Source organism: Peromyscus maniculatus, chromosome 11, assembly GCF_049852395.1.
Source record: "Peromyscus maniculatus bairdii isolate BWxNUB_F1_BW_parent chromosome 11, HU_Pman_BW_mat_3.1, whole genome shotgun sequence".
Taxonomy (NCBI): domain Eukaryota; kingdom Metazoa; phylum Chordata; class Mammalia; order Rodentia; family Cricetidae; genus Peromyscus; species Peromyscus maniculatus.
The window spans coordinates 45,821,377-45,835,943 of record NC_134862.1 but is presented as its reverse complement, the minus strand read 5'-3'; the positions used below and the strand labels follow the sequence as shown (position 1 = coordinate 45,835,943).

The 14,567-nt window shown below is 54.8% G+C and overlaps 1 protein-coding gene across 17 annotated transcripts in view; it reads right to left on the bottom strand.

Moving 5' to 3' along the window:
* The window catches only part of Kif21b (kinesin family member 21B), a 49,025-nt gene that overhangs the window by 3,363 nt on the left and 31,095 nt on the right, over nucleotides 1-14,567 (bottom strand). For 5 of the 17 annotated variants that reach the window (XM_076547463.1, XM_076547464.1, XM_076547466.1 and 2 more), the window contains exons 22-35: nucleotides 13,338-13,503; nucleotides 13,111-13,162; nucleotides 12,862-12,919; nucleotides 11,801-12,006; nucleotides 11,644-11,721; nucleotides 10,024-10,137; nucleotides 8,164-8,202; nucleotides 5,930-6,066; nucleotides 4,838-5,018; nucleotides 3,608-3,772; nucleotides 3,221-3,338; nucleotides 2,524-2,694; nucleotides 1,827-2,026; nucleotides 583-745 (exon numbers count right to left, since the gene is read on the bottom strand). In XM_076547463.1, the coding sequence (XP_076403578.1) occupies nucleotides 691-745; nucleotides 1,827-2,026; nucleotides 2,524-2,694; nucleotides 3,221-3,338; nucleotides 3,608-3,772; nucleotides 4,838-5,018; nucleotides 5,930-6,066; nucleotides 8,164-8,202; nucleotides 10,024-10,137; nucleotides 11,644-11,721; nucleotides 11,801-12,006; nucleotides 12,862-12,919; nucleotides 13,111-13,162; nucleotides 13,338-13,503 (1,740 nt within the window). In that variant the 3' untranslated portion in view covers nucleotides 583-690. Of the gene's footprint in view, nucleotides 1-223; nucleotides 278-582; nucleotides 746-1,145; nucleotides 1,341-1,826; nucleotides 2,027-2,523; nucleotides 2,695-3,220; nucleotides 3,339-3,607; nucleotides 3,773-4,837; nucleotides 5,019-5,929; nucleotides 6,067-8,163; nucleotides 8,203-10,023; nucleotides 10,138-11,643; nucleotides 11,722-11,800; nucleotides 12,007-12,861; nucleotides 12,920-13,110; nucleotides 13,163-13,337; nucleotides 13,504-14,567 lie in introns of all 17 variants that reach the window. The other 12 variants (XM_076547472.1, XM_076547470.1, XM_076547475.1 and 9 more) reach the window with 6 other exon arrangements.

The following is a 14,567-nucleotide window of genomic DNA, read 5'->3' as shown; positions in this document are numbered from 1 at the left end:
CAGCAAAACATAAAAATAAAAATAAAAAAAACCAATAAATAACTGTAGTATTGCTGACCTTCCCCCCCGCCCCCCGGAAGAATTGTTTAAGCAGCTCCACTGAGGCCTCAGCAGAAGGGGACCCCAAGGAATGACTGGGCCCCACGGGGGGTGGTTATTGGCGGCCAGAGGGCTTAGGGTCAGCTGCAGCACTCGGCTGCTTACGTCTGGTTTCCATGGTTACCTGAGAACTACCTTGGTGGGCTCAGAGGCAGGTGCAGTGGCTCCAGAGGTGGGGCTAGGAGACATGGAAGAGGCTAGCTCACTGGAGGATGGATGGGGGGACGGGGATGGGGGGGGGCTAGGACTGCTCTTTCCTCACAGTGTCACCCTGGGCTGAGGGCTCACAGGAAGGGCCGGAGGACTTGCTCAGCAGGATGTGGCCAGTTGGGGGGAGGGCAAGGAAGTGTGTGTGTGTGTGTGGGGGGGGGGGGGTCCTACCCTTTGGCTTCACAGCTTATTCCCTCCCCGGCTCCTTTCTCAGGAGGCAGGGGAGGGTCAGAGGGGATGGGGAGGGGAAGCAGAGCAAGAGAGGGGCCACACCCTCTGTCCTCGGTGCACCTGGCTGGGCTGGGCAGGGCAGGCCACAGCTTCCTTTCCACGCTGTGCAGGCCGCTGGGTCTGAGGCCCTGGCCACCCTCAGTCCTGACTTCAAGGGTGGGCTGCTGGTAGCCGCCGCATGCTCCAGAACTTCACCGTCAGGTCGCTGGGGAGGACAGAGGGAGGATGGACGCTCAGCTGTGGACGGGAGCCCAGCTGGCTGGCCCCCAGACGTAAAGGCTGGGCAGAGTCCCACCCTGTCACCCACCTACGGCTGGGCTAAGGCACACACGCCTACTGCACTACCAGGAAGCGCTACCCAGCTACCGAGCAAAGGGAGGGCCCAGGCCATGGTCTCCGGGACCCTGCAGGGCTGGTGTCCTGGGCTTTCTCGGTGTTTTGTCCTGTCCAGGCCTCAGTGCCTCCCCCCCACCCCCTGCTCTCGCTACCTAGGGTTCTGTACCATTCATTGCTCATGCTTGCAAGACAGGTTGGTGGGGCGAGCTGTTGGGCCAGGCAGGGCATGACGGGAGAATAAGAAGGTCAAGAGAAAAACAATCTCATACCGTGAAGAAGCAGCTCAGATCGAGGTGGAGAAAGACAGGAAAAGGCAAGAGGGGGAAGAATGAGAGAGGAAAGGGGAGGGCTGGGGAGGGGGGGGTCAGGGCATGGTGGTGGCGCGGCCCTTTATGGCCAGGACTCGGCGAGGAAGGCAGGGGGTGAGTCCAGGGACGTAATTCCACAGCTTTACCCGGCAGTCACTATGGGGGGGAGGGGGGGAGGTAGAGAGGCAGAGAGGAGAGGTAGGAAGAGATGGGAGGGGAGAGAGGGGACGTGGTGGTGGGAACAAGGAGAGAAAAGAAGAAACCCGGCTGAGTAGTGCCCCCTGGGACTGAGGGCCTGGCACTGCCTGCACAGGGGGCCGGAGGAGCGGAGGTTCCGGAGGGGCAGGCCTTAGCTCCTGCACGGGTCAGAGGGTGACTGAGGTCGCTGGGAGGGCAAGTCTTGGCCCGGGGCCCAGGGGCTCCCTGCTCCCCTGCCTAGTGCAGCACCCAGGACATTTGGGTGCTCAGTGCTCAGTGAAGACGAACGGGGGGGGGGGGGGTACAGAGAGGAGGCCTCTGCAGGGTTCTGCTCTGTGAATCGGATCTGTGCGGACAGCGGCCCAGCCCCGGGCCAGCGGCCAACCTCCTGACTCTAGGAAGAGGGAGGGGAGCAGAGAGGCTCTCCTGCCGCCCAGCACCCACCTGGAGGCCGTGAAGATGTGCTTGCTGTTGGTACAGATGGCATTGATGGGGCTGTCATGGCCCTTGATCTCACCGATGGGGGTGAAGTTGTCCACATTCCAGACCTTGATGAAGCCTGCCCGGCAGGCACTCAGCAGCATGGGTCGGCCAGGAACGAAGGCCAGGGCACACACCCAGTCCTTGTGAGCATTGGGGATTTGCTGCGGGAGGGTTGGGGCTGATGAGGTGTAGAGAAGGGAGAGGCCTGCCCCGAGGCCCCAGGAGCACACACATCCCTCCGGCGAGTGGTGGAAGGGATGCTACCTGGCTCCCGGTGCCCACAGCTACCATGCAGGCAGACCCCGTCATTCCCAGGCGCCAGGCTGAGCTACGCTGTGCCATGCTGTGCCAGGGGACTCAAAAGCCCAGATGGGTCCTTCCGCCCAGTTCCCACATTCAAACTCCTGAAGTCTTCAGCCTTCAGAAGAGCTAGGCTAAAGTCAAGTACTCCACAAGGGGTACTTCACACTCAAACGGGCAGCGAGGGCTTCGTGGAGAGCAGCGTACAGAGGGCCCCAGTGGAATCACCCCAGGCTGCAGGGAGAGGAGGGTGAGGACAGCCCGGGATAGCAGGAGGTCTCGGAGGGGCTCTGCTAAGGTCTGCCTGGGGCCTCACCCTGGACCATTCCGCCCCTCCCCTCCCCTCCCCTCCCCGAACCTGAATGAGTTCCTGCTGTTCCAGGTCCCACTTCTTAATGCCATTGTCCCTGGAACCACTGAACAGTATGTCTCCTTGGATGGCCAGGCATTCGATACCATCGTAGTGAGGGGGCTCAAAGTTGTGGGTTGGGCCAATGGTGCCCATCACACAGTCGCCCAGCTGGAACATCTGCAGAGGAAGAGGGGCAGAGCCCAGAGAGGGGGCGTTTTGGGGGGGTAGGCCTTGAGCACTGCTGGGAGAACATTGCCATAGTCCCTCCCACTTCCATCTCCCTTTTGACCACTTCTTCCCACTTTCTGGCCACACAAAGTGTCCAACGATATCCACAGAGAGCAAACCAAGTGAGTGGCGTTTGCATATTTCGGGTTTACCCCCTGTTTATCATTTTAACTGTTGCATCATACCCCATTCGGGGAGGCTCTACCTGAAGTCCTCACCCATTTAGGCTGTTAACTTTTCATTTACGGAATTAATTCTAGGTCCTTCCCTGTCGACACACATCTTCCCGTCTTTCTCTGAGATGCCCTCTCCAGCAGCAATTCCCAGAAGTCTCCTTGTTTTATTTTTATGTGTTCCCCGGGTAACAGAGGGTAAAGGTGGGATAGGAGGAAATAGCGAGAACGGTATCTTTCAGGCCTCGGAGCAGAGCTGGTTCCGGTCAGACCCCAGTGAGCGTCAAGGGAGTCACACGCACCTTCACATAGTGGTCCTTGGAGCCGGTCACCACGAGGTCATGCTGGTTCGAAGTCTGAGTGACTGTCAGGCACATCACTGGGCCGATGTGGCCGGTCAGTTTGCCGATGGGCTGGAACCTACCGTGGGGAGAGACCCAACCCGGGACAGTTGGCGAGAGGGGAGCCAAGGACAGAGCAGGGGGTTGAAGGGAATCTGACCTGGAGTAGACAGGGCAGCCTTTCTCCCCTTCAAAGCAAGATCAAGGACCAAGGCTTTCAGAGGCACGGACAAGCTCATAGTGTGGGGGACTGGAGGCAGAGCAGAGGTCCTGCCCACTTTGGGGTGGGCACACCATGCTGAGGCCTGCGGACCTTCCCGGGGCCTCTTCTCCTGACGTCTCACTGACCTGTTAAGCTCCCAGATGCGGACAGCATTGCCAGAGGCCACATACAGCATGGTGCCTGAAGGGCTGAGGGCCATCTGGTTAATCTGATGCTCGCCCTGGGCACTGGTGATGGCACGAGTGGACGTGGCTATACAAGCGTCTCCTGAGATCACCTGGCCCGAGGATCTACTCAGAGAGAAAAGAGCAAAGCCAGAGGTCAGAAACGTCTATCCACCCAGGCTCGGAAATGAGTCAACTTCACTCAGACCGGCTCGGAAAAGCCACCTCTTCCAGGATGCCTTCCCTATGCGGGCAGGACAGCTTCCCCCTAGAAGCCGGACCGAAGGGAGGGCTACCCTCTACCCAGCATGTCTCTATGACCTGCTGGGGTGCACGGGCAGGTTTGAATAGACTGAGTAAGAGGCAAGGGGCAGGCTCTGAACCTGGTCCATGTAGAAATCGTTTAACTTCTCGGAGCCTCAGTTTCCCCATCCGTTGAAAGAGGTGATAATATTCATTATGTGTACTACCCCTCCCCCAGACTTCATAAAAAAAAATAGCTTTAGGTTCACAGCAAAACCAAGTGGAAGGCAGTTTCCCCATATACCTCTTTCCTTCCCAACATGCATAGCTTCCCCCATTGCCAACACCCCACCCCACAGCCTTGGCTACAACAGGGGAACCTGTAACAGACACATCACTCAAGCTCATCGCATACAGTGGGGCTCATTCTAGGCGGTCTGCATCCTATAGGTTCAAATGTGTGACTGTGGACTACTGCATCATGCAGAGTAAGTTCATGGCCCTAAATATCCTGTGTTTGCTTTTCCAGTATCAAACTAAACAATTTGTGGCTTATAATGCACACATAAGAACAGAACTTGACTTCTGGAGAGTTTGCGTCCCTGCTCAGGACCATAGTGGGTGGCTCATCTGTGAGGCAGGTGGCTGGCCTGGTTTTGGAGGTTGCTGGTGTTTTGGATTCCTAGGGCTATATATATGTAGTCCATCTCAAATGGTAGATCTTGGAGGATTGAGACAAAGCTAGGCAAGCCAAAGGCTCACCAACCTGCTGTTCAGAGATCGTCTCCCCCAAACCACACTTTGTCCCTCTGGAGTCAAAGCAACCCTATGGGCCAGTAAGGACCTCTGTGCTCACCTAATCGGACTGTACTGTGTGTGGGCACCTAAGTGGGGAAGCACTTTTCTCAAATGCAGTCTGATAAAGCAGGCCGGGAGCACAACACTTACGTGAGGGTCCTAATGCACTTGGCCGAGTCCCGGATGTCCCACACTTTGATGTAGGAGCTGGACACAGAGAACACCAGCCCGGAGTGGCTGCAGTATTTGATAGAAACCACGTTGTTGGGGTGGCCCTTGAGAGCCGCGATCTCCTGCCCTGTTACCAGGTTCCACATCTTGCAGCTACGGTCTGCCAGAGACAGGGAAAAGGCTATGAAGAGGAGCTGATGTCAGGAGCCAGGAAGCTCCCCCAAAGGAGAGTGGGAGGTCACACTTAGTGGAGAGAGACATTTCAGAACCTCCAGTCTGAGGGAGAAGCATGCATGCATGTGCAGTCTCATTAAAAAACAAAAACCAAACAAAAAACCTCAGGAGACGGAGAAGGGGCTGAGAACTTTAAATAATAATGAGTTCTCTGATCATTGCTGAGGTGTCCTGGGCTGAAAGAAAATTCCTACAGATTCACTGCTTATTAAATGATCAAGTAGCAAGCAAACATGGGAAAACTTGGAACCAGTCCGTCACACCTCAGTTGACATCCATCCCCTCTCCTGTATGTATAAACGCGTGTGTGTCATATATATGCATACATGTGTTCATATGTGCACGCACAGGTCCCTATTATGCATGCATGCTACAGATTCGTTCTTTCTTCTGGTCAGGTCTTCAACTTTTTTGTGGTGATTAGTAGTCGGACTGTGAACTCCTGCTGCTGAGACCTCACAGAGGAACTGACGGACGCAGGAGCAGAGACGACGTGGGGAGGAAGTGTTGGTATTAAAAGAACAGAGCAGAACTGTAGGGCTTCAGAGAAGCTTCCCAAAGTGTCTAAAGGTGGTCTGGAGGAGGCAGGTCATGGCAGAGCCCGCAGGATCATGGGGGAGGGAAGGCTCAGCCAGAGTGTGTTGACTGAGAGCCTTGAGTGGAGGCTAAAGGCAGGAGTGGTAAGGAAGTTCTCCACATAGCCTCAACTATTAGGGGTGGGGATTGGGGAGGGGGAGGGGGGCTCTGTATGCTGTTGCCTTCACAGCCCACTCTGGAAAAGCAACGTGGAGTGGGTGAGAGAACCTAACCCCACTGGCCCCTCAAGTCTCCACGCACCTTTGGACCCCGTGAAGAGCAACTCATCGGTGGCATCCAGACAGAGGATAGGCTTGGTGTGGCCCTCGGCCATGGAGACACACTGCAGAGGGGCCGTCCGCGCTCCCTTGGCGCCGCCAATGGGGGTGATGATGCCCCTTCCCGGGAGAGAGGGAAAGAGGATGTGCCAGTCAGCCAAGGAGACCGTGGCCAGGCTGACTGAGGCACACGGGAGAGAGGGGATCTGGGCTGAGAGGGGACGATGATGAATAACCAGAGATTCCCGGACTGCTAGCAAAACTCCACCACGGTGTCTGGGAGCCAGAAAGAGCTGCGCTTCCCATCCTTAGCCCTGCCGGAGAAGCCCATGCCAGGCATGCTGGAGGGAACGGGATGGGGAGGCTACCTAACCTGGAGACAGAGACAGGCATGCAGCCGGCCCTGGAGGGGCAGGGCAGAGGCCTAAGTGCTAGCACTGGCCTCTGCGGCTCCCAGCAGTCTCCATGCTTCTTCGGAAAAAAAAAATGGGGAGAAGGCAGGAGAGAGGAAGGGTGTCCAGGCTGTCACCCTCCCCACACGTCATTTGCTAGTCAGTGTTCTAGGGCTGGCACCTTCCAGCAGGGGGGCAGACAGACACCTACACAGCGCCTTGAGTTGGACCAGCATGGTCAGACCTGTGTCTGTCATTTGCAAAGGGATAAATCAGGGCTGGGCACAGACCTGTCATCCCAGCACTTGGGAAGCTCAAGCAGGAGGATTGCTGTGAATTGGAGGCCAGACTGGTCTATACTAGGAGCTCAAGGCCAGCCTAGCACACATAGAAAAACCTGTCAAACACAAGCAAACCAGCCAACAAAAAAAACACCATCCCCTAAAAACTCCACAGGCACGGATCAGGCAGGGGACTGCAGCCCAGCCGGGGGCTGGGATTCATGGGCCTCTCTGGAGCGAGCCTGCCTGGACCTGCCTGGACCTGGAACGGTACCTGCTTGTTCCGCACAATGTTCCGGGAGCAGGAATAAGGCCGAGCCAAGTAGCGTAAGGGTATTGCTATGTCTACCTCTTGGGGTTCTGAGGATGGTTTTTTTTCCTTTCTCGGGAAGGTCTTCAGGGATGAGACCCAGCTAGGCTACATCAAAAAGCACATTCTAGCTCTTCCAAAGAGAATGCTGTCCCACACAGTGGCACAATGGCTGGGGGGGGCGGGGGGGGCGGGGCGGGGTTTACTGAAATGATTGACATCCTCTTGTAGCACTCGTGCATGGTCCTGCAGAGTTGCCTTGGCCAGGAGCAACACCAGGACCCAAGTCATTCATGCCCACATGCCAGATAAGCCCATGCATAAATAGCTCCCTGCTTTTGCTCCCAGCTTGTGATGCGGCTTTGGGCTGAGTTAGGGCCAGGATCGCCATGACAATGTATCAAAAGGGGTCGGCGCTCTAAAGAGACTGGCGTATTACTGGTAACATCTATTGGCAAGGCCTCACTGCCGAGGATAAACCAGTGGTGCTAACCACGGTATGGCAGACTATGGTAAGCCGAGAGCATGCCTGGAGAGCTAGAGGGAGCTCTTGGCCTTACAAGAGAGCCTTCTGCTGCCAGGGTCCTAAGTCTTCCCCCTTGCTGTGGGGATCTGTGCTCAGTAGGCCTGAGGGAGCAGCATCTGGCTGTCCTGTGGGCTTGTGAAGGGGAACAGACAGCCCGTGTGCTAAGAGATACAAGCGGTGCTCTGCCTCCCTTGGTGCCCCTCAGAGCGGAACGTTGCAAGACTCACCCCACCAACAGGAGCTAAGTTACAAGAACTGCAAACAGCCCCCATAGCCAACGGCACTCAAGGAAAGACTAGCGGGGCTGACAAGGTCCCCCAGGGTACCTCTTGCTCAGCAAAGCCCTGTTCCAACTCCAGTCCAACCCAGGCTTGCACGTCCCTCCCCACCTTGCCCAGGGCAGGACGGGAGAAGAGAACGAGGCTAGCCAGAAGCGACTGCCCCCCTCCCCCATCACAAGCCCTTAGCTCGAGCCAGGCATGGCATAGTCTGAGGCCATGGGGTCACCATGAGAGGAAGGAACCACGGGGCAAGAAGAAGTCTCAGGAGGGCCATGGATGTGGAGGGGCGGGGGCTAGGAGAGGAGAGGCTGCATGCGGAGGACAGGGGTACAGGCAGGAGGGACTGGTGTAGCGTGAGGCCAAGAGAAAAAGAAGAGAGAGAGCGAGCGAGAAGGGGAACCAAACACGAGAGACATTCGGTGTGTACCTCAGGACCTCGGACAAAGAGGAGTCGCTGTCATCAGACCTGGGAAGGGCAGAAAATTAGCTGGATTAGGGGAGAGAGGAAAACACACACGGGGCGGTGGAGGCGGCAACAGCAGCAGCAGCATGGGGGGGGGTCAGAGGGCGGTTATTCTCTTCAGGGAAGGCAGAGAGAGGCAGCGGAAGAGGGCCTTCGAGGAGAGCGGTGGGGTTGGGGTGGGGACAGACCGGCCTGGGAGCTGGGAGAGTCCCCCAGCAGCGGGGCCACCAGGGGGTCTCTCAGCTAGCAGGGTGGGGGTGAGGAGAGGGCCACAGGAGGTGTGGGAGGCCAGCCCACTCTTGGGGAGATGGTTCCCGGGCTCTCTTCGCTAGTTCCAAGCTCTCTGGTTGGCCCACTGCGTAAGCTGGGGCCGGCTGTACCAGCCCGGCAATGCGCAAGCCTGTCCAAGGACACAGGAAGGCCCCACTGCTCCTTCCTTTCCTGAGACCATGTCTAGAAAGTTAACGCTGTGCTGCATGTGGATCCCAAGAATGGACCACTGGATAGGACCCGAGCCTGTAGACCAGGCCAGGATGGGCAGAGTCCGACCCCAGTTGGTGGGGGTGGGGGGGGTAGGACGAGTTTAAGATGGATGTATGGGCGCATGCCTGTAATCCTGGCACTTAGGAGAATAAAGCAGAAGGCTAAGGGTTTGAGACTAGTCTAGATACATGTCAAGACCCCGTTTCTAAAACGAAATAAGTAGATAAATAATAATAAGTCAATTGTAGACACTGGGGAGAGGTGTATCAGGATGGGGGCGGCAGACCTTCTACAGCTTTAGTAGGAACTGAGATGACGTAAGCTTCGGGAAGAACAGTACCCAGGATGCTGACCTGCTGGGTCTGCCCCTCACGGTTTTAGCATCTAGGGAGCAGCGTTTTGAGCCAGAAGGGGGTGTTTCTATGAGAGGGTGGGCAGAGCATGTGTCATGAACAAAGGACAAGTGGTCTACAACCTAGGGCTCCCTTGAAGGTCACAGCATCCTTGCTCCTCACGGCAGGAAAGCTTTCAGGGGGAAAGAAAGGAGCCCTTTGGGTAACTATAGAACTGAAGATGGTCACAGTGGGCTTGGGGAACACCAAAATGAAGCCAGGAACGATGAGGTCCTCCCCAAGCAAAGTCCCGTTGTCACGGTTAGCTAGAGACAGCGGTCCCAGATTCTGGACCACTTTCCAGGCAAAAAAGCCCCTGGGCTCTGCTTTGGACCATTCTTATGCAAATCAGGGAAGACAGACAATTCTTGGGCTGATTGACAGTTCGCATGGAATCATGCACATACAGCAGGCTGGGAAGCAAGGCTGAGCACCTTCTGAATACAGGGACGACTGTGAAGAGACTGACCCCATAGCAACTACAGCATCACATCAGGAGCTGTGAACACAGGGAGCTGAGCCTGCCACGTGGAGATGACTCAGAGGTCTCTGTCCACTCGGCAATGCTCAAGGATTCCTGGGGCCTTGGGAAAAGCTTTTGCAATCAGGCAGAACAGTAGTTGGAGCTTAAGAGCAGTCAAGACAGCAGACGCGGATGAAAGGGGCGCTCTAGAGTACCCTCTGGTGTGCCTGCCCCCGCGGCCACCACTCCTGACTGTCCCACTCTAGTGAGGTGACGTCCACCTTTTCCTTTCCTGGCACCCCAGCATGCTTGGGGGAAAGGAGAGACCTTTCCTCGGTCAGTACAGAAAAGATGAAGAGTATCTCAAGAGCCTCATGGCTCAGAGGAACTGGAACAGACCGGCTGGAGTCTACCCAGTTGACCCGCCCCCACAGGCTCCCTCCCAGCCTGGACGCCCTCCTGGGCTCTCCTCAGGCCTGCTCTTACTTGTCCAGTGCTGACCCCTGGCTCTGATTGCTGGTGAGACGAGAGAAGACGTTGCGGTCATTGCGGGGCCGAGTGGGAGGTGATGATGGAGGTGTGAATCCCATGTCTGTGGATCTGGGAAATGAGAACAGAGTCATCATCCGTGACCACACCCTATCCACAAGTCCACCCAGTGTGAGGCTTCCAATGATAAGGTTTTTTAAATATTTATTTCATTTTTGTGGGTGCTCTGCCTGCGTTTATATCAGTGTACAGGGCAAGGCCAGAAGAAGGTATCAAACACTCTAGACCCAGAGTGACTGGTGGTTGTGAGCCCCTGTGGGAGTTTGGAGTCGAACCCAGGTCCTCTGGAAGAACAGCCAGTGCTCTTAACCACTGCGCCATCATCTCTCCCGCCCCTAGATGCTGTTCTCATGAGTTTCGCCTACTCTTTGAAATTTGTTTGTAATCCCACAATCAGTGCTCCTGGTCATTTTCTGTGTGATTCTCAGACTTACATCAAACTCAAATGTGTGTGTGCTTCTAGCTGAGGCTGTCTCCACTCTGATTCTGGAAACAAGTGTCCTGTTGATGTTCTAGTTACGGCCTTTATTTATTATTTCATTTTTGTGTTTCTTAGTGAGGGTTTTTATTTGTTTGTTTTGACACATGATCTCACTATGTAGCCCTGTCTGGCCTGGAACAAACTATATAGACCAGGGTGGTCTTGCCTTTGCAAGTGTGTATGATAATCCAGAGAAGAATCTCAGAGGCTTTAACTGGCCTCTGCCTCTACTTTCTGGGTGCTAAGATTACAAGTGTCGGCTACCATGCCCATTTCTGAAACAGTCCAAGAGCGTACAGCAACAATCCTCTCTGATATTGCCAAGCATTAGAAAGCTGAGGAAGATTAGACAAGCTTCATTGGGGCCTGAGTTACAGTGCCCTGGTTGAACTCAATACTGTCAGTCAATGGTATACAGTGTCTTTATTTAAACAAGGTGATGCAGATATCATTGAAAACGTGATCAGCTCCTCGCAGGAGCCTCGCCCTCCATCTACCCTAAGAGCAGTTCCAGCTCTGAGTCTCTGATTCGGTGTTCAGAACAACTTCAAGGAGCTGAACTGTGAACCATGAGATCTGACAGTGTCTTCAAAGGAAAGTCTATGACTTTGATGGCCTGCTCATTCCCCTCTTGGGAAAGCTGTCTTGACATTCCCCTCCCTTTGGATCGGCATCTTGAGTTCAGCTTGATCCGCAGACCACAATTTCAGGGTGTTCTCTGAGTCCACAGATGAAGTCTGTTAGGCTACAAGTACACAGACGTCCTTCCAACTCCGCTCCACCAAGACCACCTGCAAGCCGGTGCTGGGGGCATCTGCTTTGGTGAAGAGGGAAGGCTGGAGTCTGGAGCAAGTTTTTCCCCTGCCTCTCACAGGCTGCAATGATCACTCTGAGCACAGACACCTCACTATTTAGCTGTGAAGCCCACCCCACCTCTTCAGAGTAAGTATAAGACCATGGGGCCATAAAGGGCTGTGTTAGCAAGTGTGTATGATAATCCAGAGAAGAATCTCAGAGCCAGGCAGGCACCCAGGGACTGGACAGTGACTTGAATAGATTCTAGAACATGCTCTCACCTGATTGGCTGCCCCCGGTCATAAGACTTTCTTCGGGTCAGAGGGGATGTGTCTGTGCCACCACGAGACTGCCGAGGGCTAGAGAAGAAGGGTCCAGTGAATCTGAGACCTAACTTTCTGCCCACCTTGACCCACGTACCCAGATCCCCCTCCTTACAAAGTGCTGCCCCGGGTGGGCAGGCTGACGGTCCGGGAGACCTTGTCCCGGTAATAGGGGTCCCGGATGGAGAAGCCCACTCCATCCTCTTTGATCTCAACGAGGGAGGCCAGGGACTTGGTGATGTTCTTGGTGGAGCTGTCCAATGGGGGTCCCAGGCATTCCGCAGACACAGCCTTCATTTGGGCAGATAGCTTAGGCTCACCCTAGGAAAGGAAGGATGAGCGGGACCAATTTGTCCAACTGATGGACCACAGAGGTAAAGAAAGAACTGAGCCTGATGGCACAGACCTGCTATCCCAGGTACATGGGAGGCTGAGATTCTAACTCAGACAGAGAGAGAGAGAGAGAGAAGAGGAGGAGGAGGAGGAGGAGGAGGAGGAGGAGGAGGAGGAGGAGGAGGAGCTAGCTCAGTGTGGGTCCAAGCTCCAGTATGGAAGACGTGGGTAAATCCTGAGGGAAATGATCTGCCTGGCCTGAGGGAGTTGCCGATGAAAGAAGCCCTTTACCATGCAGACCACAGAGCGTCCATCCAGACTGATCTAACCAGATCGCTCCAGGACTAGGCAGAACTCATGGCTCACAGTCTTCCCACATCTGACTTAATGAGTCTTCAGGGCTGGTTCGTCACTAATCCCTCACTGTTGAGAAAACTTTCCTACTGTGGACTTCAATGCGGTTGAACAAATCATCCCAGGAAAAAGAACTAGGGCTCTAGTAGAGTCAGCTTTGACCTAGAGTCTTGGGCGAGGGGGGTGGTGTTCTGTAACGCAGGGTCTCTGGATGCAGTGATGTCACTAGGTAGAGTAGAAATAGGCTCCTAGGGACTCTGGGCATTTCTCCTGTCTTGAGGAGAATGGGCTGCCTGGTCTACATAGCAAATTCTAGGTTAGTCTCCCACCCACACCCACCCCCAGTGCCAGGAGATCCTTCTTGGCATCTCCATTTCTTCTGTGGACAAAACTGAATTGGGGCTGGAGACATGGACCTACACTCATAGGGATCAGGCTGGGAGAGGCTGGCCCTACTAAACCTACAGCCTGATTCCCAGCAGGGCTTACCTTGAACTTGAAGTCATCGTGGCTGGTGGAGCCTTTCATGGTGAATGACTGGGAAAAGCTGACGGAGAAAGCAGGAAAGTTTAGGACCGTGATAGTTATACGGTAACTCTCTAAGTCTCTCTAGGACTTAGAAATATGGGTCCCCAAAAGCCTGAAAACCCAGCTTAGTTCTGGGGCCCTGCGGCAACCCCTCCTCCATCCCCAGGTGCATGCTGTGAGGCACCGCTGACTTCCTGCTTGAAAACTCACCTTCCCTCAGAGAACTCGGAGACTTCCTCATCTGTGCTCACATAGCCATTCTCTGAGGGAGTGGGGGAAGGAAGGGAGAAGGTGGCTGAGAGACCCTGTCGGAGTATGTGGAAAAGGGACACAGCCCTTCTCCAGCATCTCACCCACTAGGATCACAAGGCTTCTGAGGGAATTCTGAGGCAGGGGAATTTGGGGAGCTGGAAAGCCTTCCCCACACCAAAGCATACCCTGCTGCACATTATAGAGGAGGGCCTGCAGCTCAGGGTGTGCCTCGGCCTTCTCACGCAAAGCATCTAGGAGAAGGTGGTTCTGGGAAGCGCCTGTCATGTCTGTTTGTCTCAGCCGTCCTTCCAGCAGCCGGATCTGGGCTTCCTTCTGGGCTACCTGGAGTCCCTGGGGGCAAAGAACAAGGCCTGGGCTCACTCTTCCTGGCCTGTGCTTGATGCTGTAGCTGCTAGGCACCTACACACAGACACACAGACACACATACACACACAGAGACATAGACACACACACACACACACACACACAGAGACATATACAGACGTAGACACACAGACACACACACAGACTCACAACACAGACACAGACATAGACACACACACACAGACACACACAGAGACATAGACACACACAGACACACACACAGAAACATACATAGACATAGACACACACAAACACACACACAGAAACATACATAGACATAGACACACACACAGAGACATAGACATACACAGACACACACAGACACACAGACACACACACACACACACACAGTAGTGAAGTTCACTCTAGCATATGCTCTGTCATGGGTGGACTTTCAACATAGAAGTCCCAACCCCTGTTACCTTAAAATATGACTGTACTTAGAGACAGGTCCTAGGGAGTGGGAAACGGGATAATATGAGGCCATAGGGGTGGCCCCTAATACAGTATGACTGGTGTCCTTACAATAATAGATCATGACAAGCCACACAGAGGAAAGATCACGTGAAGACATGGGAAGAAAGAATGGCCATGGAGCGAGGCTTCGGAAAAACCATCCAGCTGACACTGGGATCCTAGACTTAGGATTTCCCTGCTGCACCAGCCCCAGGCTGTGACATTTCGTCATGGCACCCCCAGCACATGAACACAGTCCCTTAAAACAAAAGCAACTGGAGAGCCACTGAGGGTCAGTCTAAGAGTTGGGCAGGATGGCCTCCCAACCTCTTTCCAGTTAACTCTATGCACACTAGCTGGTGTCTGTCCCCAAGACTTGTCCCTAGGCCAGAGGAAGAAACACATTCTCTGGCCAAGGATGAAGGAGAGGGGCCCGATGACTCCTGGCGCCCTGGTAGGCAGGGGTGAGGGTGGAGCGGGTGAAATGTAATTTTTGTTCCCTGCTCCCCAATCCCTAAGGCACACACACTTCTCCCTCTGCCTCCAACAGACCCGAGCCCAGTCCTGCTGTGGAT